General features: G+C 38.8%; 1 protein-coding gene and 1 pseudogene across 8 annotated transcripts in view; one reads left to right on the top strand and one right to left on the bottom strand.

The window, feature by feature from the left end:
• Positions 1-23,666, top strand: part of TTBK2 (tau tubulin kinase 2) — a 135,026-nt gene that overhangs the window by 21,956 nt on the left and 89,404 nt on the right. For 7 of the 8 annotated variants that reach the window (XM_059890615.1, XM_059890612.1, XM_059890614.1 and 4 more), the window contains one exon: positions 17,019-17,154. In XM_059890615.1, coding sequence (XP_059746598.1) covers positions 17,086-17,154 — 69 coding nt within the window. In that variant the 5' untranslated portion in view covers positions 17,019-17,085. Of the gene's footprint in view, positions 1-17,018; positions 17,155-23,666 lie in introns of those variants that run through there. The other variant, NM_001206071.1, reaches the window with a different exon arrangement.
• Positions 18,893-19,439, bottom strand: LOC132346297 (large ribosomal subunit protein eL27-like; annotated as a pseudogene).

Raw genomic sequence — 23,666 nt, 5'->3', positions numbered from 1 at the left:
TAAGAGTTTTCTATTGTCTTGCTGCTATTGGTTTTTAGCTTAATTTCATTAATATTCTGTATGTGATTTTATTTAACTTTGTTAAGGTTTATTTTGTGACCTAGGATATGACACGTCTCTCTTGGTTCCATGTGCACTTGGAAAGAATGTGTATTCTGATTTTGTTGGAGTGTTATATAAATGTACAGTAGTTTCAGTTGGTTGATGGTTACTTTCTGATTTAGTTGTCTTTCATCAAATGAGTGTCTTACAATGCAATTCAATTCTGACACTAACTGCTTGGAGTTAATGACATCATACAGGCTAAGGGGCTCAGTTCCACAAGACTGCCCCTGCTTCAGACTCTAGCTTGAAGTATGTCTTCTAGTCCTGAGTATCCTCAAGGCACTCATACTTTGCCTGGCTGGCAATGAATGTGGTGTATCTTATAGGTTCAATAATTTGCTAGAACAAAACAGAACTCATAAAAGTTCTATACTCAGGATTGTGCCATGTGCTCAGTCATGTCCAACTCTTTGTGGCCCCATGGACTATAGCCCGCCAGGCAGAATATTGGAGTGAGGGTGTTGCTATCCTCCAGAGGATCTTCCCGACCCAGGGATCGAACCCAGTCCCCTGTGTCTCCTGCATTGCAGGCAGATTCTTTACCTGTTGAGCTGTCAGGGAAGCCCCTATACTTAGTATTACCATTTTATTTTTTATTTTTATTTTTTAACTTTACAATATTGTATTGGTTTTGCCATACATCAACATGAATCTGCCACGGGTATACACGTGTTCCCCATCCTGAACCCTCTTCCCTCCCCATACCATCCCTCTGGGTTGTCCCAGCGCACCAGCCCCAAGCATCCAGTATCGTGCATTGAACCTGGACTGGCGACTCGTTTCATATATGATATTATACATGTTTCAATGCCATTCTCCCAAATCATCCCACCTTCTCCCTCTCCCACAGAGTCCAAAAGAATGTTCTATACATCAGTGTCTCTTTTGCTGTCTCATATACAGGGTTATTGTTACCATCTTTCTAAATTCCATATATATGCGTTAGTATACTGTATTGGTGTTTTTCTTTCTGGCTTACTTCACTCTGTATAATAGGCTCCAGTTTCATCCACCTCATTAGAACTGATTCAAATGTATTCTTTTTTATGGCTGAGTAATACTCCATTGTGTATATGTACCACAGCTTTCTTAGCCATTCATCTGCTGATGGACATCTAGGTTGCTTCCATGTCCTGGCTATTATAAACAGTGCTGTGATGAACAGTGGGGTACACGTGTCTCTTTCAATTCTGGTTTCCTCAGTGTGTATGCCCAGCAGTTTTTATTATAAAGAATAAAACTGAACAACCAGATGAACAGGTATATAGGGCCAGTTTGTAAGGATTCTAAGCACAAGAACTTCTGTCCTTGTGGAATCAGGGTACACCACCCTCTCAGTACATCAATATGTTCACCAACCAGGAATCTCCCTGAGCCTTGTTACTCAGTGTTTTTAATATCAAGATTTCATTAGATAGACATGAGAAATGAAATCATTGTCCATGTAATTGAGTTCACATCTCCAGGCCCACTCTCCCTAGAGGTTGGAGATTAGAGATTGGGCCAAACGTTTAAACCCTCTAATCACATGTTTGGTCTATCTGATTCAGGAGTCCCCTCATTAGCATAACAGGCATTCTTGTCATTTAGTAAATGCCAAGCTCTGTGAAGGAGCTGGAGATAAAAGATTTATAGACCAAATATAAAGACCCAATATGTTTTTATTATACCATAGTACTATTGTTCAGTTCTGTTCAAATATCTTGCTGGTATTTTTGTCTATTTCTTTTGAGGCAGGAGTGATGAAGTCTCTAATTATGAGTTTGCCTGTTTCTTCTTTCACCTTGTTCATGTGATTCATGTATTTTGATGCTGTTTTTAGATGTGTGCACATTTATAGTTTCTTTGTAAATTGGCCTTCTGTGATTATGTGATGTCCCTCTTTATCTCTGGGGATTTTCTTTGCTCTGAAGTCTACATTGTCTGATAGTGATACAAACAGTTCTAACTTATGGTTCAATTTGCAATTTTTCAACTTTACGCTGGTGTGAAAGTGATATGGATTGAGTAGAAACCAATCATGATGAATACATTTACAGCCATTCTGTTCCTATAGAGCCATTCTGTTTTTCACTTCCAATAATGCATTCAGAAAATTATGTGAGATATTCAACATTTCATTACAAAATAGACTTGTTAGATTATTTTGCTCGATTATAGGCTAATTTAAGTGTTCTAAGTACGTTTCAGGTAGGTTCGGCCAAGCTTCAATGTTTGGTACATTAGTGTTTTGAATGCATTTTTGGCTTACAGTATTTTCAGCTTAATGATGGGATACCTCATCTGTCATAAATCAAGGAAGATTTATATAGGTTCTCCAGCTTTATGTGTGGTATATCTTTCCCCATTCTTTTGGCTTTTAAATTCATAAATAAGTTTATAATGATACTTATATAATAAAAGCAAAATTCATGAAACTCAAAAGTTCTCAAAGAAACTGAAATATAATAATAATTTAAAAACCAATATAGACTGACAGAGAAGAATTTTAAAGATGTAGCAAACAGTTGAATATCAAATAGACAGCCTTACTTCTAAATTCTATTTTGTTACATTAAATTATATTTGAACAGGAGGTCCCACACTGGAAATTCTGGAAACTGGTGCATTACATTTTTATAAGTGTTTAAAGTTAGTTATGTATTACCATGTTGTACCTACTGCTGCCTTAATATGAAGTCATACTCAATATATTTTGAAGTGAAATAGCCGTAAGTTAATCTATTCTGCCAGGCTACAAAAATGTCACCAAAATTTTGCTGATGCATGCTAATGTGTCAAGATTGAACTGTTTAGAGGGTAAAGAAAACTGGAGCAAAAATGAGCATACCTTAGTTTTTAGCCTAAGTTTTCTGTTATTTTTGAAGTGAGTTTCTTGTAGAAATCATACTCATCTTCATAATCTCTGTCTTTTCAGTTGTGTGTTTAGGCCATTTCTATTTAAGGTAATTACAGGTATATTTGAGTTTAGCTCTAAGCATTTTATTACTTTTGTCTTATGTTTGTGGTCTCTGCTTTTGTTCTCCTGTTTCTCCTTTCTTAGCTTTTTTTGAATTATCTTAACATGTTTTGGCTTTCCACTGTATATTTCATCTCTTTTACTTTTTATTATATCTTTTTTATATAGTTCTTTTTGAATGGTTCTTCTAGGGTTTACAATATACCTACTTAATTTCCACAATCTACTAGAATTATTATATCACCACATCAGGTAGAGTACAGAAGTCTAATCACTGTCATACAGGTCTCTTTACTGTTCTGTCTTTTCATTGTGATTGTCTTGTCCAGTTCAGTCCAGTCGCTCAGTTGTGTCCGACTCTTTGTGAGCCCATGGACCGCAGCACGCCAGGCCTCCCTGTCCATCACCAACTCCCGGAGTCTACCTAATCTCACATCCATTGAGTTGGTGATGCCATCCAACCATCTCATCCTCTGTCGTCCCCTTCTCCTGCATTCAATCTTTCCCAAGATCAGGGTCTTCTCAAATGAGTCAGCTCTTCGCATCAGGTGGCCAAAGTATTGGAGTTTCAGCTTCAACCTCAGTCCTTCCAATGAACACTCAGGATTGACCTCCTTTAGGATGGACTGGTTGGATCTCCTTGCAGTCCAAGGACTCTCAAGAGTCTTCTCCAACACCACAGTTCAAAAGCATCAATTCTTTGGCGCTCAGCTTTCTTTATAGTCCAACTGTCACATCCATACATGACTACTGGAAAAACCATAGCCTTGACTAGACGGACCTTTTTTGGCAAAGTAATGTTTCTGCTTTTTAATATGCTATCGAGGTTGGTCATAACTTTCCTTCCAAAGAGTAAGCGTCTTTTAAATTTCTTGGCTGCAGTCACCACCTGCAGTGATTTTGGAGCCCCCCAAAATAAAGTGAGCCACTGTTTCCACCTTTTCCCCATATATTTGTCATGAAATGATGGGACCAGATGCCATGATCTTAGTTTTCTGAATGTTGAGCTTCAAGCCAACTTTTCACTCTCCTCTTTCACTTTCATCATGAGGCTCTTTAGTTCTTACTCATTTTCTGCCACAAGGGCTGTGTCATCTGCATATCTGTTGCTACTGCTGCAGCTAAGTTGCTTCAGTCGTGTCCAACTCTGTGCAACCCCATAGATGGCAGCCCTCCAGGCTCCCCGTCCCTGGGATTCTCCAGGCAAGAACACTGGAGTGGGTTGCCATTTCCTTCTCCAATGATGCATGAAAGTGAAAAGTGAAAGTGAAAGTGAAGTCGTGTCTGACTCTTAGCGACCCCATGGAGTGCAGCCTACCAGGCTTCTCCATCCATGGGATTCTCCAGGCAAGAGTACTGGAGTGGGTGCCATTGCCTTCTCCTTGCATATCTGAGGTTATTGATATTTCTCCCAGCAATCTCCAGCTTGTGCTTCATCTAGCCCAAGCACATGATGTACTCTGCATATAAGTTAAATAAGCAGGGTGACAGTATACAGCCTTGACATACTCCTTTTCCTATTTGGAACCAGTCTGTTGTTCCATGTCTAGTTCCAGCTGTTGCTTCCTGACCTGCATACAGATTTCTCAAGAGGCAGGTCAAGTGGTCTGGTATTCCCATCTCTTCAAGAATTTTCCAGAGTTTATTGTGATCCACACAGTTAAAGGCTTTGGCATAGTCAATAAAGCAGAAATAGATGTTTTTCTGGAACTCTCTTACTTTTTTAATGATCTAGCAGATGTTGGCAATTTGATCTCTGGTTCCTCTGCCTTTTCTAAAACCAGCTTGAACATCTGAAAGTTCATGGTTCACGTATTGTTGAAGCCTGGCTTGAAGAATTTTGAGCATTACTTTACTAGTGTGTGAGGTGAGTACAATTGTGTGGTGGTTTGAGCATTTTTGGGGATTACCTTTCTTTGGGATTGGAGTGAAAACTGACCTTTTCCAGTCCTGTGGTCACTGCTGAGTTTTCCAAACTTGCTGGCATATTGAGTGCAGCACTTTCACAGCATCATCTTTTAGGATTTGAAATAGCTCCACTGGAATTCCATCACCTCCACTAGCATTGTCTTGTTATATCTGTATACATTGAAAATCGTTTTAGATAGTGTTAGAATTTTAGCTCTTAGTTTTCAAGCATGGTTTTTTTAAATTAAGAGATTAGTCTATTGTATTTACCTAGATTTCTGTTTTTCTTCATTCATTCCTATTAGTCCAGCTTCCCCTCTGTCATATTTTTTTTTTCTCTGAAGAAATTTCTTTGGTGAACCTTTCACAGCAGCTCTGCTGACAATACATAACCTTAATTTTCATTTATCTAAGAGTGTCCTTATCCCTGAAGGATATTTTCTCTGGGCATGAATTCTGGTTGACAGTGCTTTTTTACTTTAAGTAGTTTAAACATGTTTTTCTATTTCTTGTTGACCTCCATGTTTTATTATGAGAAAGTCACAGTCAATTGAATTAGTGTTCCCAGTAAGGAATATGTCATTTTTCTCTGGCTGTTTTTAAAAAACCATTTGTTTATTTATGGCCACGTGGAGGCTTACTTGCCAGTCGGAATCTTTTGCTGCAGCACATGGATTCTGTGGTTGTGGCACGTGGCCTCAGGAGTTGCAGTTGCATGGCCTTGGTTGAGTTGCACAGGCTCAGTAGTTGTGGTGTGCAGGCTTAGTTGCCCTGTGGCAGGTGGAGTATTAGTTCCCCACCCAGGGATCACATCCAGGTTCTCTGTACTGGAAGATGGATTCTTAACCACTGGATCACCAGGGAAATCAAGTTTTTCTTTGTGTTTAATTTTTAGCAGTTTGGTTTTGATGTGTTTGGAAATGGATTATTTTCTATCCTGTGTGCCTATCCTGTTTAATTAAGGTTCTTCAGTCTATTGTTTTATGTCTTTCACAAAACTTTTGAGAGGTCATTTTAGCCATTATTTTAGATTTTTTTTTTCTGCCTTGCAATATACCTATGAAAAGTGAAAGTTAGTCACACAGTTGCGTCTGACTCTGTGATCCCATGGACTGTGGCCTGCCAGGCTCCTCTGTCCATGGACTTCTCCAGGCAGGAGTATTTGAGTGGGCTGCCATTTCTTCCTCCAGGGGACCTTCCTGACCCAGGGATCAAAACTGGGTCTCCTGCGTTGCAGGCAGATTCTTTACCAACTAAGCTACTAGGGAAGCTCTATAATAGGTTTTAAATAACAGAATTGATATCATTTCTAATAGTAGAACTACAAAATGTAGTTTTAAGATTTCTTTGTAATTCTTTTTTTACTTAAGATATATCTGATTAGGAGTTATGCAATCAAAATAAAGCCCCTTGAGTTATTTTCTGTGTGATAATGCCGCATACTTGATATGCAGAGGGTTCTTGGTTTATTTTTAATTTTTAGAGATTGTAGTCCTTTCATTTTTAGTATTTTTTTCTCTTGATTTATCTTTTAATTGTCTTGAACAAAGAAGTCACCACTTAGTGTCTGAACAAAATGCTAAATTTATTGCTCTCATTCAGAGGAGAGCTGTGAAACTTAGAGTTCAGGGATTGGTGAAGTGGGACTGTTTAGGAAGTGGTTGAACTTTTGATAAACAAATGTGGTTATGAAATGTGGTTGTGTTGGTTGACCTTCTGAATTGTGGTTACTAGTTTGAAGCTGTCATTGATAAGACTGGGATGAGTTTAAAGCAGGTTCTGATGATTACTTTTTGCTATTATTGTTCAGTTGCTAAGTCGAGTCCGACTCTTTTACGACCCCATGGACTGCAGCACTCCAGGCTTCCCTGTCCTTCACTATCTCCTGGAATTTGCTCAAACTCATGTCCATTGGGTCAGTGATGCTAGCCAACCATTTCACCCTCTGATGCCCTCTTTTCCTCCTGCCCTCAATCTTTCCCAGCATCAGTGTCTTTTCACTGAGTTGGCTCTTCGCGTCAAGTGACCAGAGTACTTGTTGCTATGGTACTTTCTTGAATTTGGAGTATAGGAATTTTTTTCTCGTATGTAAAACAACAATTTTCATTCCAGAATCTAAACTCTATCACAAAGTACATTCTTTGAAGTCTTAACTTCTATCTGTATCCCCTCCATCATAGTTTCTCCTGGGAAAGGTTGGCAAACAATAACCTGCGGGCCACATTTGGCCACCTATCTCTTTTTGTAAATGAATTTTTGTTGGAACACATACTCTTTTGTTTATGTATTGTCTTTGTCTTCTTTTGTGCTAAAACGGCCAAGCTGAGTAGCTATGACAGGTTATATGGCTTGTAAAAACTGAAATATTTATTATTTGTCCCTTTACTGAAAAAAATTTACTGATCTCTGCTATCATTTTTATCACTTTTTGGATTTTCCTTCCTTTAAAAAAAAATGAAAGCAAATATGCTAATATACTTAACATTTACCCTTTTACATAAAAGGTAGTATACTGTAAACACATCACTGCATCTTATTTTTTTTTCACTTAACAATTTATCCTGAAAGTCACTCTGTGTCAATATATCTGTTATTCCTGGACTAGTTCTCCATTACCTTAGTGAAACATTGTATATTCAACCAATATGGACTGTTAGTTTTCCCCTGTTTTTTTGTAATTACAAATAATGTTATAGTGAAAAGGCTTATGAAGAATTCATTTCACATACTTTCACCATGGTACCTTGGAAATAGGTTCCCTGAAGTGGAATTGCTGGAGTGCATGCTAAATCGCTTCAGTCGTGTGCGATTCTTTGCTACTCTGTGGACTGTAGCCTGCTAGGCTCCCCTGTCCATGGAATTCTCCAGGCAAGAATACTGGAGTGGGTTGCCATGCTCTCCTCCAGTGGATCTTCCCGACCCAGGGATCAAACCTGCATCACTTATGTCCCCTGCATTGGTAGGTGGGTTCTTTACCACAAGCACCACCTGGGAAGCCCTGCTAGATTGGAGTTTAAATGTAAATTATCTTATTATGCTGAATATTACCAGATTCTCCTCTAGGGGGCCCATAGTTTTGTTTTTTTTTTTTTTACTGTGATAAGGAACACACAACAAAATTTACCATCCTCATCATTTTTAAGTATACCATTCAGTTGTGTTAAGTGTATTTATTACTGTTTCAAAATAGATTTCTAAAAGTTCTTTATCTTGCAAAGCTAAAATTCTGTACCTATTGAACAACAGTGCCCCTTTCCCCCCTCTCTCCACTTGCCCATAGTAACCACCATTCTTCTATTTTCATGAGTTTGACTACTCTGGATATCTCATATAAATGGAATTATAAAAGTATTTGTTGTTTGGTCACTAGCTTTATCACTCAGCCATGTTGCAGTATGTGATAGGATTTCTTTTTTAAGACTGAATAGTATTAAATTGTATGTATAGTCCACATTTTCTTTATCCATACATCTGTAGATGGATGTGTGGGCTGCTTCCACCTTATGGCTATTGTGAATAATGCTGCTATGGGCTGGAGTGCACAAATATATTTGTCTGAGTCCTTGCTTTCAATTTTTGGGGTATATACCCTGAAGTGGAATTGCTAAATCATATGGGAATTGACTACTTAATTTTTTAACAACTCCCAAACTATTTTTCATAGTGGCTGCATCATTTTATATCCTCACTCACAGTGTACAAGTGTTCCAATGTCTCCACATCCTTGTCACCACTTGATACTTTCTTTTAATGGTGGCCATTCTAATGGGTATGAGGCAATTTTTCATGTGCTTTTGATTTGTAGTTCTGTACTGACTTGATGGACGTGAGTCTGAGTGAACTCCGGGAGTTGGTGATGGACAGAGAGGCCTGGCATGCTGTGATTCATGGGGTCGCAAAGAGTCGGACACGACTGAGCGACTGAACTGACTGAATGACTAGAGATTTTGAGCATTCTTTTCATGTGCTTTTTAGCTATTTGTATATATTTTTGGAGAAATATTTATTCAGGCCTTTTGCCCGTTTTTAAATTGAATTATTGACTTTCGTTTTGTTGAATTATTCTTTATATATTCTGGGTACTAGCCACATATCAGATATATAGTTTGCAGTTATTTCCGACACTTTCATAGGTTGTCTTTTGGCATATAAAATTTTAAAAATTTTGATGGATTCCAATTTATATATTTTCTTTGCTTTGTTGTGCTTTAGGTGTCATATCTAAGAAATCATTGCTTAATCCAAGGCCAGTGAAAACTTCTGCCAGTGTTTTCTTCCAAGAGTTTTATATAGTTTTAGCTTCTATATTTAGGTCTTTGATCCATTTTGAGTTAACTTTTATGTATGATGTTAGGTAGGGGTACAAATTCATTCTTCTTGCATATGAGTATGTACTTGTCTTAGCTCCATTTGTTAGAACGAACTCTAGATCTTTTTAATCTATGTATCTTTTGTTTTTTACTTTTAATATATAATATGGCAGATATACTGAGAAATAGTATAATGGATTTACATGTACCCATCATACAAAATTTATGAAAATTCTGTTATTTTTATGTCATTTGATCCTCTGTCCCCAATACAACTCCTTTTCCCCTTAGAGTGTTTTAAGGCAAATCTAAGAGCTTTTATCACTTTGCTTCCCTGGTGGCTCAGATGGTAAAGAATCTGCATGCCATGCAGGATCCTGACTGGGGTTTGATCCCTGGGTTGAGAAGAGCCTCTGGAGAAGTGAAATGGGTACCCACTCAAGTATTCTTGCATGGAGAATTCCATGGACACAGAGGAGCCTGTTGGACTACAATCCATGGGGTCACAGAGAGACACTTTCACTTTCAAGACCTTTTATCACTTTTTGCATTGGTAATTTATGTATCTCTTACAGAGAAAGACTTTATAAACATAACTACACTACTGTTATTACACCCTACAAAATTACCAATTGTTGCTCACTCAGTACATGCTTCAGTCAGTTTAGTTCAGTCGCTCAGTCGTGTCCGACTCTTTGCAACCCCATGAATCGCAGCATGCCAGGCCTCCCTGTCCATCACCAACTCCCGGAGTTCACTCAGACTCATGTCCATTGAGTCGGTGATGCCATCTAGTTATCTCATCCTCTGTCGTCCCCTTCTCCTCCTGCCCCCAATCCCTCCCAGCATCAGGGTCTTTTCCAATGAGTCAGCTCTTCGCATGAGGTGGTCCAATTGCTAGTTGCTGCTTTAGGTTGATATATATATCTTATTTCTTATAATGTGCAGTGTAAAGCTTTTATTATTTTCCATGCCATTTGTTTTGGGTCATTTTGTCATTTATATGGGCCATTTTGTTCTTTAGGATCTCCGTCATCATGAATTTAGCTCATTATATCTTCATGTTGTCATTTATCATGTACCTCGATCACCCTTGTTTTTGTAAACTTATAATCAAATCTAAAAGCTTGACTAGATTTAAGGGTTTTTTGTTTGTTTGTTTGTTTCAAGGCAAGAGACTTCATAGGTGATGCATTTGTTGCATCAAGAAGCACTTCTTGTTTCATTGTCCTGGCTTTTAGTGATGTTAAGGATTACCAATGAGTTCAACTTGATCCTTCCATATTAAAGTTCTCCATCCGCTTGTTACATTATGGCTTTAGCAGCCATTGATGGTCATTGTCTAGATTCATTATGTAACCAGGGATTGGAAAATGTTGATTTTCTAAATCTATAAGTTCTCCTGCATTTATTAGCTGTGACTGTTCTCTAAGGAAAAGTAACCCTCCTCATCTTTTTTGTCTCCCCAAAATACTGTTTATACTAGAAAGGCAGGATAAATGTTTGATTCTTTCTGTTTATTTGCCAATTATTAGAATAACGAGTTGTGCCCACGCAATCTTGAAAATTGACCTCTAATATTCTTTTTTCTTATTTGAGTGTCATTGTGAACTCATGGGTGTGTGTGTGTATATATATATATATATATATATATATATGTATGTATTTATATTTTTGATGTTTTTCAATCATTGTATTCTTGTATATGCTCAAATTGTTTCATCTTTGACAAATGAGAATTCCTTCCCTTGTCTCTGATTTCCTTTTGATTTGTTAATACTAGTGTTGTTAACATTTTTGCTTTCTTACTTGATGAGATGCACCAGGTTGAATGTGCATAATTTCCTGTGCCAGACCTGGAATAAGAGATTTCTCCAAAGAGCCCTGATTTCTTTCAGTGGGATATGATGTTTAGAGTTTGCAGTCTGAAGGCAGGGGTTCTTATTGCTGCTGGGTTGTCATTGATTTTAGGTCTTCTCAGATCAATCCTCATGTTAAATCTTCTACTGTAATCTGTCTGATACTTGTTATGTAGTTGATTCCTAGCGGCATTTCTTAGGACCAATATTATTTGGGTTCTGTGTGTTCATAACTACTTCCCTTAGCCTACCTTGAAGGTTACTTTGGCAGGGTAGACCATGCTTGGCTCACATTTCCTTGGATACTTAAATATATTATAAGCTGTTTGTACTGATGTCTGTTCTCAGACTGATTTTTCCCCCTTATGTGTAATTTGGACTTTCTGCACCTGTGTCCAGTGTAATTTTTTTCCCATTTAAAATTCAGTAGTTTAACTAGACTGTATTTTGGCATTGGGTTTAATAAACAGCCATTTTCTGTGGCTCATGTTTATTTCCTGTGGCTCATGTTTATTTCCTATGCATTTCAAGTGCATTATGTAACATTAAAATTTTATTAGCTCTGGTGATGTTAAGCTCTATCTTGCAACTTATTAAACTGTAAGCTATTGTAAATTAGGTATTTTTTTTCTTAGTAAAAGGTTGGACTAAGGGTAGTAGTCTGAGTCAACTGCCATTGGCACCATGCTTGCCCTATAGTCTAGCAATCTCAGTTATTGTAAGTTATATTTGTGTAGTAGTATTCAGTTCAGTTCAGTTCAGTTGCTCAGTCATGTCTGACTCTTTGCAACCCCATGGACTGCAGCATGCCAGGCTTCCCTGTCCATTACCAACCCCTAGGGCTTACTCAAACTCATGTCTATCAAATCAGTGATGTCATCCAACCATCTCATCCTCTTTCGTCCCCTTCTTCTCCCACCCTCAGTCTTTCCCAGCATCAGGGTCTTTTCAGATGAGTCAGTTCTTCGTGTCAGGTGGCTGAAGTATTGGAGTTTCAGCTCCAGCATCAGTCCTTCCAATGAATATTCAGGACTGATTTCCTTTAGGATGGACTGGTTGGATCTCCTTGCAGTCCAAGGGACTCTCAAGAGTCTTCTCCAACACCACAGTTCAAAAGCATCAATTCTTTGAAGCTCAGCTTTCTTTATGGTCCAACTCTCATATCCATACATAACTACTGGAAAAACCATAGCTTTGACTAGACGGACCTTCATCAGCAAAGTAATGTTTCTGCTTTTTAATATGCTATCTAGGTTTATCATAGCTTCTCTTCCAAGGAGCAAACGTCTTTTAATTTAATGGCAGCAGTCACCATCTGCAGTGATTTTGGAGCCCAAGAAAATAAAGTCTTTCACTTTTTCCATTGTTTCCCCATTTATTTGCCATGAAGTGATGGGACCAGATGGCATGATGTTAGTTTTTTGAATGTTGAGTTTTAAGCCAGCTTTTTCACTTTCCTCTTTCACTTTCCTCAAGAGGCTTTTGAGTTCCTCTTCACTTTCTGCCATTAGGGTGATGTCATATGTATATCTGAGGTTACTGATATTTCTCCCTGCAGTCTTGATTCTAGCTTGTGCTTAATCCAGTTGTAATATTAGGTTGCTGCAAAGTATTGTTGTTGTTCAGTTGCTCAGTCATGTCTGACTCTTTGCTATCCCATGGATTGCAGCACCCCAGGCTTCCCTGTCCTTCATTGTCTCTTGGAGTTTGCTCAAATTCATGTCCATTGAGTGATGATGCCATCAAACTACCTTATCCTCTGTCACCCCATTCTCCTCCTGTGCTCAACCTTTCCCAGCATCAGGGTCTTTTCCAGTGAGTCAGCTCTTCACATCAGGTGGCCAGAGTATTGGAGCTTCAGCTTCAACATCAGTCCTTCCAATGAATATTCAGGATGGATTTCCTTTAGGATTGACTGATTGGAACTCCTTGCTGTCTAAGGGACTCTCAACAGTATTAGCATGGTGCAAAAGTAATTGCGGTTTTGCATTGTTGATCTTTGTTATTTGATTTTGAGATGCCTTCTTAAATGTAATTATGCTATACTTCACTTTAATGTGCATTTATTGCATTATGTTTTTTGCTAATAATTTATTCAGTTCAATTCAGTCACTCAGTCCTGTCTGACTCTTTGCAATGCCATGAGCTGCAGCGCGCCAGGCCTCCCTGTCCATCACCAAATCCTGGAGCCCACCCAAACTCATGTCCGTTGAGTCGGTGATACCATCCAACCATCTCAACCTCTGTCTTCCCCTTCTCCTCCTGCCCTCAATCTTTCCCAGCATCAGTGTCTTTTCAAATGAATCAGCTCTTCGCATCAGGTATTGGAGTTTCACCTTCAACGTCAGACCTTCCAATGAACACCCAGGACTGATCTCCTTTAGGATGGACTGGTTGGATCTCCTTGCAGTCCAAGGGACTCTCAAGAGTCTTCTCCAACACCACAGTACAAAAGCATCAATTCTTCGGTGCTCAGCTTTCTTTATAGTCCAACTGTCACATCCATACATGACTACTGGAAAAACCATAGCCTTGACTAGACGGACCTTTGTTGGCAAAGTAATGTTTCTGCTTTTTAATATGCTACCTAGGTTGGTCATAACTTTCCTTTCAAGGAGTAAGCGTCTTTTAATTTCATAGCTGCAATCACCATCTGCAGTGATTTTGGAGCCCCAAAAAATAAAGCCTCTCACTGTTTCCCCATCTATTTGCCATGAAGTGATGGGACCAGATGCCATGATCTTAGTTCTGAATATTGAGCTTTAAGCCAACTTTTTCACTCGCCTGTTTCACTTTCATCAAGAAGCTCTTTAGTTCCTCTTCACTTTCTGCCATAAGGGTGGTATCATCTGTGTATCTGAGCTTATTGATATTTCTCCCAGCAATCTTGATGCCAGCTTGTGCTTCATCCAGCCCAGCATTTCGCATGATGTACTCTGCATGTAAGTTAAATAAGCAGGGTGACAATATACAGCCTTGACGTACTGCTTTTCCTCTTTGGAACCAGTCTGTTGTTCCATGTCCAGTTCCAACTGTTGCTTCCTGACCTGCATACAGATTTCTCAAGAGGCAGGTCAAGTGGTCTGGTATTCCCATCTCTTTCAGGATTTTCCACAGTTTATTTTGATCCACACAGTCAAAGGCTTTGGCATAGTCAATAAAGCAGAAATCGATGTTTTTCTGGAACTCTCTTGCTTTTTCGATGATCCAGTGGATGTTGGCAATTTGATCTCTGGTTCCTCTGCCTTTTCTAAAACCAGCTTGAACATCTGGAAGTTCACGGTTCACGTATTGCTGAAGCCTGGCTTGGAGAATTTTAAGCATTACTTACTAGCGTGTGAGATGAGTGCAATTGTGCGGTAGTTTGAGCATTCTTTGGCATTGCCTTTCTTTGGGATTGGAATGAAAACTGACCTTTTCCAGTCCTGTGGCCACTGCTGAGTTTTCCAAATTTGCTGGCATATTGAGTGCAGCACTTTCACAGCTTCATCTTTCAGGATTTGAAATAGCTCCATTGGAATTCCATCACCTCCACTAGATTTGTTTGTAGTGATGCTTCCTAAGGCCCACTTGACTTCACTTTCCAGGATGTCTGGCTCTTGATGAGTGAGCAGACCATGGTGATTATCTGGGTCTTGGAGATCTTTTTTGTACAGTTCTTGTGTGTATTCTTGCCACCTCTTCTTAATATCTTCTGCTTCTGTTAGGGCCATACCATTTCTGTCCTTTATTGTGCCTATCTTTGCATGAAATATTCCCTTGGTATCTCTGATTTCCTTAGAGATCTCTAGTCTTTCCCATTCTATTGTTTTCCTCTGTTTCTTTGCATTGATGGCTGTGAAAGGCTTTCTTGTCTCTCCTTGCTATTCTTTGGAATTCTGCATTCATATGCTTATATCTTTGCTTTTCTCCTTTGCTTTTCACTTCTCTTCACAGCAATTTGTAAGGCCTCCTCAGACAGCCATTTTGCTTTTTTGCATTTCTTTTTCCTGGGGATGGTCTTGATCCCTGTCTCCTGTACAGTGTCACAAACCTCTGTCCATAGTTCATTCAGCACTCTGTGTTTCAGATCTAGTCCCTTAAATCTATTTCTCACTTCCATTGTATAATCATAAGGGATTTGATTTAGGTCATACCTGAATGGTTTAGTGGTTTTTCCCCACTTTCTTCATTTTAAGAGACTTTAATGATTTATTATTTGGTGTTTATTTTATATTTATTTTAGACTATAGAAATGATGTTAGACAAAATGTGAATTTGAGCTTTTTAAATTTGTGTTCAAAATGAGTCATAGAGCAGGGTAGACAGCTCACAACATCAACAACGAATTTGACCCAGCAACTGCTAATGAATGCACAGTGGTGGTTCAGGAAATTTTGCAAAGGAGACGAGAGCCTTGAAGATGAGGAGCATAGTGGCTGGCCATCGTAAGTTGATGCCAGTAAATTGAGAGCCATCATCAGAACTGATCCTCTTAAAATTATGCAAGAAGTTGCTGCATAACTCAGCATTGACCATTCCATGGTCTGCATTTGAAGCAAATTGGAATGGTGAAAAAGCTCAATGAGTGGGTGTCTCACGTTCGTGAGCTGACTGCAAATCAGAAAAATTGTCGTTTTGCAGTGTCCATGTTCTTTTATTCTACACAACAACATGAACTATTTTCCAATTGGATTGTGATGTGTGATGAATAGTGCATTTTATAGTACAACCAGGGATGACCAGCTTGGTGGTTGGTCCAGGAAACTCCAAAGCACTTCCCAAAGCCAAACTTGCACCAAAGAAAGGTCATGGTCATCGTTTGGTGTCTGCTGCTTGTTTCTGATCCACTACAGCTTTCTGAATTCTGGCGAAACCGTTACATCTGAGAAGTATGTTCAACAAACTGATGCTGCTGCTGCTACTGCTAAGTCACTTCAGTCGTGTCCGACCCTGTGCGACCCCATAGACGGCAGCCCACCAGGCTCCCCCGTCCCTGGGATTCTCCAGGCAAGAACACTGGAGTGGGTTGCCATTTCCTTCTCCAATGCATGAAGGTGATAAGTGAAGTCGCTCAGTCGTGTCCGACTCTGAGCGACCCCATGGACTGCAGTCTACCAGGCTCCTCCATCCATGGGATTTTCCAGGCAAGAGTACTGGAGTGGGGTGCCATCGCCTTCTCCGTCAACAAACTGATGAGACGCACCAAAAACTGCAACACCTACAGCCAGTATTGGTCAACAGAATGGCCCAGTTCTTCTCCACAACGATGCCTGACTGCACATTGCACAATCAACGCTTCAAAAGTTGAACAAATTGGGCTACGAAGGTTTGCCGTATCCACCATCTTCACCTGACCTCTCACCAGTGGCAACCGACTTCAACTTCTTCAAACTTCTAGACAACTTTTTACAGGGAAAATGCTTCCACAGCCACAGGAGGCAGAAAATGCTTTCCAAGAGTTTTGTCTATTCCTGAAGCACAGATTTTTATACTACAGGAATAAACTAACTTATTTCTCATTGACAAAAATGTGTTGATTGTTATGGATCCTATTTTGATTAAGAAAAATGTGTTTGAACCTAGATATAATGATTTAAAATTCATGGTATGAAACTAGAATTACTTTTGTACCAACAAAAAGAGTCTGACATGACTGAGCGACTTCACTTTCAATATAATGCCTCTTTAATGTTTGGTTATCTCACTGGGCTCTGTAATGGAAAGGTAAGTACTTTTTTATATGCACTAAACAGATTTTAGAACCGAGATTTGGCATTTCCCCCTTTCCAGCCAAGCAATCTAATTAATGTATAGGGTTAGTAGTACTTCTGGGTGCTGGAATGTTTGTGTTAATTATTTATTCCTGATATGCTGCTCCTGTTTCTTTTGTTTCAGGTTAAATGGAAACCACCCTTGGGAGCCAGATGCCTGTGTAGCCATTCTACCACATCAGTGAATTGCAATGAGTGGAGGAGGAGAGCAGCCGGATATCCTCAGTGTTGGAATCCTGGTCAAAGAAAGATGGAAAGTAGTAAGTAGACATCAGGAAGAGAGAGGGGTGGGGTAGGGGGAAGGAGGAGGTTTTGATATCTTGATAAAAGTAGCATTTCATTAGGAAATAATACATTTATTGCTTATATGCCTAAGCAGTTACTTTTGTTTCTTTTCCTATGATTAGTTTTTGTTTATACCCTAATTCTTGTTCTTGCGCCTTATAGTAGTAAATTTTCCTAACCTCTAATAGTTACTATTGAGTAAGGTAAATGAAAGTATACTTAGGGAAAGAACAATTGAAAAAACTACAGTGTAATGCCCTTTTTATTTTTTAACATTTTATTAAGGAAAATTGTAAGTATATGTTAAAATAGCATGACTGTTATAAAGAACCTTCAGGTACCCATGCCCCAGCTTAACCAGTTATAGATTGATAGTCAGTCTTGCTTCATCTCTTTAACCTCTTTCCTAAAATATTTTTAAGTTGTTCTTTCTTATTTTTTAAATTATGAAAATATGATAACACATTTACAGGAGACATGGAAAATACAGGACAAAGTTACATATATTCCCAGTATATATTACAGTCATTTGTTTTAAGTAGATAAATTAAGATTTTTAGTTGGAGTTTCAATATCAAACTCTCAGAAATTAATAGGATGACTGTACAGAGAAGTAGAATATAGTATACCTTAAAAGCACTATAAACCAATTTGACACAATAAAGATTTATACAGTTTTCACACAACAGTAGGATACAGATTCTGTTGAAGTTCCCATTGACTATAAACTAGGAAACACTGGAACATACCCAGAGACATAAGATCAGGTGCAGAAATTTCATGGTCTTAAAGGTGTAGAAATCATACAGAATCTGTTCTCTTATTTCTGTGGATTTAGGTTAGCGATCACTATCAAACGATAGTTGAAAATAACCCACATATTTTCAAGTACAGTGTGCATTTACCAAGAGAGCTCTTTAACTTAGCCTTTGAAAGCCTCAATAAAGTTAGAAGACTGAAAAACATAGAAGGTGATTGCAGAGAAGAAAGCATTTAAATGAGAAATTAATATCAAAGATACTTTTAAAAATCCCATGTATTTGGAAATTAAATATCTACTTTTAAATGAGGGGTATATCTAAGAACCCGTAACATGGGAAATTACATATTTGTAATACATATTTGTAATAGAATAAAAATGAAAAAACAATTTACCAGAATCTGTTGCATGCAGCTGAAGCTGCTAAATGCAATTAAATATAATGTGGAGTCTTAAATAAGGTGTCAAAACAAATAATGAACACTAACATAAAATTTTGTGAAGATTTGAACAAAATCTGTACTTTAGTTAATACTGTATCACTTGTTAACTTCCTGTTTTTTTTTAACAGCATAATATTTCTTAATATTCTCAGAATTAGATTAGAAGTTTCAAGCCTCATTCACATTTTTTTTAATCACTAAGATAATAAACTTTCTAGACTTCTAGCAGTAATACTAGATGCCAAAATATATGGAACTATATCTAAATTTTGAGTGAATATAAATTAGAAATCTAGCATTCTATCAGACTGAGTCAGACAAGTAGAATCAAAATGTCATGAATTTTTTAGCTAGGCAAAAATTCATAAGTCTTCTAAAATATGTGTATTATACATATTCTATATAGATATATATGTGTATACAAAAGCTTTTCTACTATACTTTGCTTGAGAAAGAACATCAAAAAAAAATAGAGAGTGATGGAGAAATGGGAAAACATACCAAATGAAATGGGAGCATTGAGTATGAAATAGAAAAAGTGAAACAAACTAGATAAAAATAAAAGATCATCATAGAGTCCAGTTTGTTTTTTTTTTTAATGTTTTTAATGACTGGGACAGATGTAAAACCAAAGCTTCTGGAAGAACCATTTGTTCTTGCCAGTGTTGTGTCTCTCCTCAAACTTGACCTTTGCCTCTCATGGAGCCCTGCGTTTGAGAGCGGATCTCTGAAGACATCCTTGTTGACAACAGTTTTGTCCAAGGGGATATTAGGAGAGTACCTTGTGGGCATGAGGTGACTATAATTATAAACTTTGACAAAAGACTTGATCTTTGACCTCTTGGTGATTTTCTTCTTGCCCATGGAAGCTGTCACTTTGCAGGGATAGTGATCGATTCCAGCCACCAGAGCATGGCTGTAGGGTCAGTCTGAGGTGCCATCATCAATATTCTTCACGATGACTGCTTTGCATCCAGAGTAGCAACAGGCCAGGACCAGCACCACCTTCCCGGGTCTCATGAACTTGCCCATTTAGGCAGCTACCACTTGGGACTACAGCAGAAAGCAAGAAAGGGCACTTCTGCTAACCTTTCACCGCGGGAAGCATGATCTCACTTCCCATTTGTTTTTAAACATTAAAAACAGATCGCTCCCAAAATATTTTGAAGGAAATTTTTTACCTTACTTTTCTCTATGTACATCAGTATATAATCTCTAAAAGATAGACTTCTTTTTAAAATGTAATCATAATATCACATTCAGGAAAGCAATGTCATTAATATCATTAGATATCCTTCCAGCTTTCACATTTTCCTAATTGTTTTGTAAAGTTTTTTTAACAGCTGAATCAAATCCAAGTGAAGTCTGGATATTTCAGTTGTTTGACATCACTTAAGTTTCCTTTAATTTCTAAGTTCCTTTTCATCTTTCTTTTTTTCTTGCAGTTTATTTTTTGAACAAACTAGGTTATTTGCCTGTAGAATTTTCCATAGTTTGGGTTTTTTCCTGTTGTTTCCACGTGGTGTTAACATGATTCTCTGTCTTGTGTATTTTATGTAAGCTGTTGGTTTGTTTCCACGTGGTGTTAACATGATTCTCTGTCTTGTGTATTTTATGTAAGCTGTTGGTTATGTAGAGAGGCTTGATTAGATCTGACTTCAGGTTTGTTTATTGAAGTAGTGGCTTTCCCCACCCCCCCCTTAAGGGTACTGTTAACTTTGGATGGGAGGCATATAATGTCTTATTGCCCATCATTTTGTTAACACTATTGATCATCATTGTCTAGGTCTGTTAATTCAAAGGGATGGCAGATTGGTGATATTCTGTCATTCCTTCATTTATTAGTTGAAGTACATCTATGAAGAGAAATTTTGCATCGTTAACTATTTGATTACCCTGAGATATAGTTTGACTAGGAATACAGGATAAATGCTTGATTCTTTTTTTAATTTACCAGCTTTCAAAGTAATAAATTGGTTCCCTAGCATCTTCTGATGCTAATGAGAATCAAACCCCATACCCACCGGAGATGCTTAGAGGGCGCAAACATACCTTGTGTGCACCAGGACCCAGAGACCCTATAGAGACTGAGGCAGAACTGTGTTAGGGTGTCTCCTGAGGAGGTACGGATCAGCAGTGGACTGCTGCGGGGGCAGAGGCTCTGGGTGCAGTAGACCTGGGTATGGCATTAGCCCTCTTGGAGGAGATCGCCATTAACCCACCATAGAACCACCAGAACTTACACAGGACCAGGGAAACAAACTCTGCGAGGGCACAAACAGAACCATGTGTGCACAAGGGCCCAGGAGAAAGGAGCAACGACCCCACAAGAGACTAACCCAGACTTGCCTGTGAGTGTCTAGAAGTCTCTGGCAGAGGTGTGGGTTGACAGTGGCCAGCTGCAGGGTTAGGGGCACTGAGTGTAGCAGTGCTTGCATTGGACCTTTTGAAGGAGGTCATCATTATCTTCATTAGCTCCACCTTGTTTGGCCTCAGGTCAAATAACAGGGAGAGAACACAGCCCACCCTTCAACAGAAAATTGGATTAAAGACTTACTGAGCATGGCCCCGCCCATCAGAACAAGACCTCAGTCTCTCCCATCAGGAAGCTTCCATAAGCCTCTTATCCTTCTCCATCAGAGGGAAGACAGACTGAAAACCACAGTCACAGAAAACTAACCAATCTGATCACATGGACCACAGCCTTGTCTAATTCAGTGAAACTATGAGCCATGCTGTGTAGGGCCACCCATATGGACGGGTCATGGTGGAGAGTTCTGACAAAATATGGTCCACTGGAGAAGAGAATGGCAAACCACTTCAATATTCTTGCCTTGAGAACCCCAAGAACAGTATGAAAAGGCAAAAAGATGGACACTGAAAGATGAACTCCCTAGGTTGGTAGGTGCCCAATATGCTACTGGACATCAGTGGAAAAATAAGTCCAGTAGAATGAAGAGACAGAGCCAAAGCAAAAACAACACCCAGTTGTGGTTGTGACTGGTGATGGAAGTAAAGTCCGATGCTGTAAAGAGTAATATTGTATAGGAACCTGGAATGTTAGGTCCATGTATCAAGGCAAATTGGAAGTGGTCAAACAGGAGATGGCAAGAGTGAACATCGACATTTTAGGAATCAGTGAACTAAAATGGACTGGAATGGGTGAATTTAACTCAGATGGCCATTATATCTACTACTGCAGGAAGAATGGAGTAGCCATCATAGTTAGCAAAAGAGTCTGATCTTTTGGATGCAGTCTCAAAAACGACAGAATGATCTCTGTTCATTTCCAAGGAAAACCATTCAGTGTCACAGTAATCCAAGTCTATGCCCTGACCAATAATGCTGAGGAAGCTGAAGTTGAACAGTTCTATGAAGACCTACAAGACCCCCTAGAACTAACACCCAAAAAAGATGTCCTTTTCATTATAGGGGACTGGAATGCAACAGTAGGAAGTCAAGAAATACCTGGAGTAATGGGCAAATTTGGCCTTGGAGTACAGAATGAAGCAGGGCAAAAGCTAACAGAGTTTTGCCAAGAGAATGCACTGGTCATAGTAAACACCCTCTTCCAACAACACAAGAGAAGACTCTACACATGGACATCACCAGATGGTCAACATTGAAAACAGATTGATTATATTTTCTGCAGCCAAAGAGAGAGAAGCTCTATACAGTCAGCAAAAACAAGACTGGGAGCTGACTGTGGCTCAGATCATGAACTCCTTATTGCCAAATTCAGACTTAAATTGAAGAAAATAAGGAAAACCACTAAACCATTTAGGTATGACCTAAATCAAATCCCTTACTACATTTGAAGTGACAAGTTGATTCAAGGAATTAGATCTGATAGATAGAGTGCCTGAAGAACTATGGATGGAGGTTGGTGACATTGTACAGGAGGCACTGATCAAGACCATCCCCAAGGAAAAGAAATGCAAAAAGGCAAAATGGTTGTCTGACGAGGCCTTGCAAACAGCTATGAAAAGAAGAAAAGTGAAAGGCATGGGAAAAAAGGAAAGATACACCCATTTGAATCCAGAGTTCCAAAGAATAGCAAGGAGAGATAAGAAAGCCTTCCTCAGTGATCAATGCAAAGAAATAGAGGAAAACAATAGAATGGGAAAGACTAGAGATCTCTTCAAGAAAATTAGAGATACCAAGGGAATATTTCATGCAAAGGTGGGCTCAATAAAGGACAGAAATAGTATAGACCTAACAGAAGCAGAAGATATTAAGAAGAGGTGGCAAGAATACACACAAGAACTATACAAAAAAGATCTTCATGACCCAGATAATCACGATGGTGTGATCACCAGCCTACAGCCAGACATCCTGGAATGGAAAGTCAAGTGGGCCTTAGGAACCATCACTAAGAACAAAGCTAGTGGAGGTGATGGAATTCCAGTTGAGCTATTTCAAATCCTAAAAGATGATGCTTTGAAAGTGCTGCATTCAATATGCCAGCAAATTTGGAAAACTCAGCAGTGGCCACAGGACTGGAAAAGGTCAGCTTTCATTCCAATCCCAAAGAAAGGCAATGCCAAAGAACTCTCAAACTACTTCAAAATTGCACTCAACTCACACGCTAGCTAAGTAATACTCTAAATTCTCCAAGCCAGGCTTCAACAATATGTGAACCATGAACTTCCAGATGTTCAAGCTGGATTTAGAAACGGCAGAGGAACCAGAGATCAAATTGCCAACATCCATTGGATATCCAAAAAACTAGAGAGTTTCAGAAAAACATCTACTGCTTTATTGACTATGCCAAAGCCTTTGACCCTGTGGATCACAACAAACTGTGGAAAATTCTGAAAGAGATGGGAATACCAGACCACCTGAACCTGCCTCTTGAGAAACCTATATGCAGGTCAGGAAGCAATACTTAGAACTGGACATGGAACAACAGACTGGTTCCAAATTGGGAAAGGAATATGTCAAGGCAGTATATTGTCACCCTGCTTATTTAACTTATATGCATAGTACATCATGAGAAATGCTGGGCTGAAAGAAGCAAAGCTTGAATCATGATTGCTGGGAGAAATATCAATAACCTCAGATATGCAGATGACACTACCCTTATGGCAGATAGCGAGGAGCCTCTTGATGAAAGTGAAAGAGGAAAGTGAAAAAGTTGGCTTAAAACTCAACATTCAGAAAACTAAGATCATGGCATCTGGTCCCATCACTTCATGGCAAATAGATGGGGAAACAATGGAAAAAGTGAAAGACTTTATTTTTCTGGGCTCCAAAATCACTGCAGATGGTGACTTCAGACATG

Source organism: Bos taurus, chromosome 10, assembly GCF_002263795.3.
Source record: "Bos taurus isolate L1 Dominette 01449 registration number 42190680 breed Hereford chromosome 10, ARS-UCD2.0, whole genome shotgun sequence".
Taxonomy (NCBI): domain Eukaryota; kingdom Metazoa; phylum Chordata; class Mammalia; order Artiodactyla; family Bovidae; genus Bos; species Bos taurus.
Note: the sequence above shows the minus strand (reverse complement) of the source record. Positions and strands in the feature narration are given on the sequence as shown.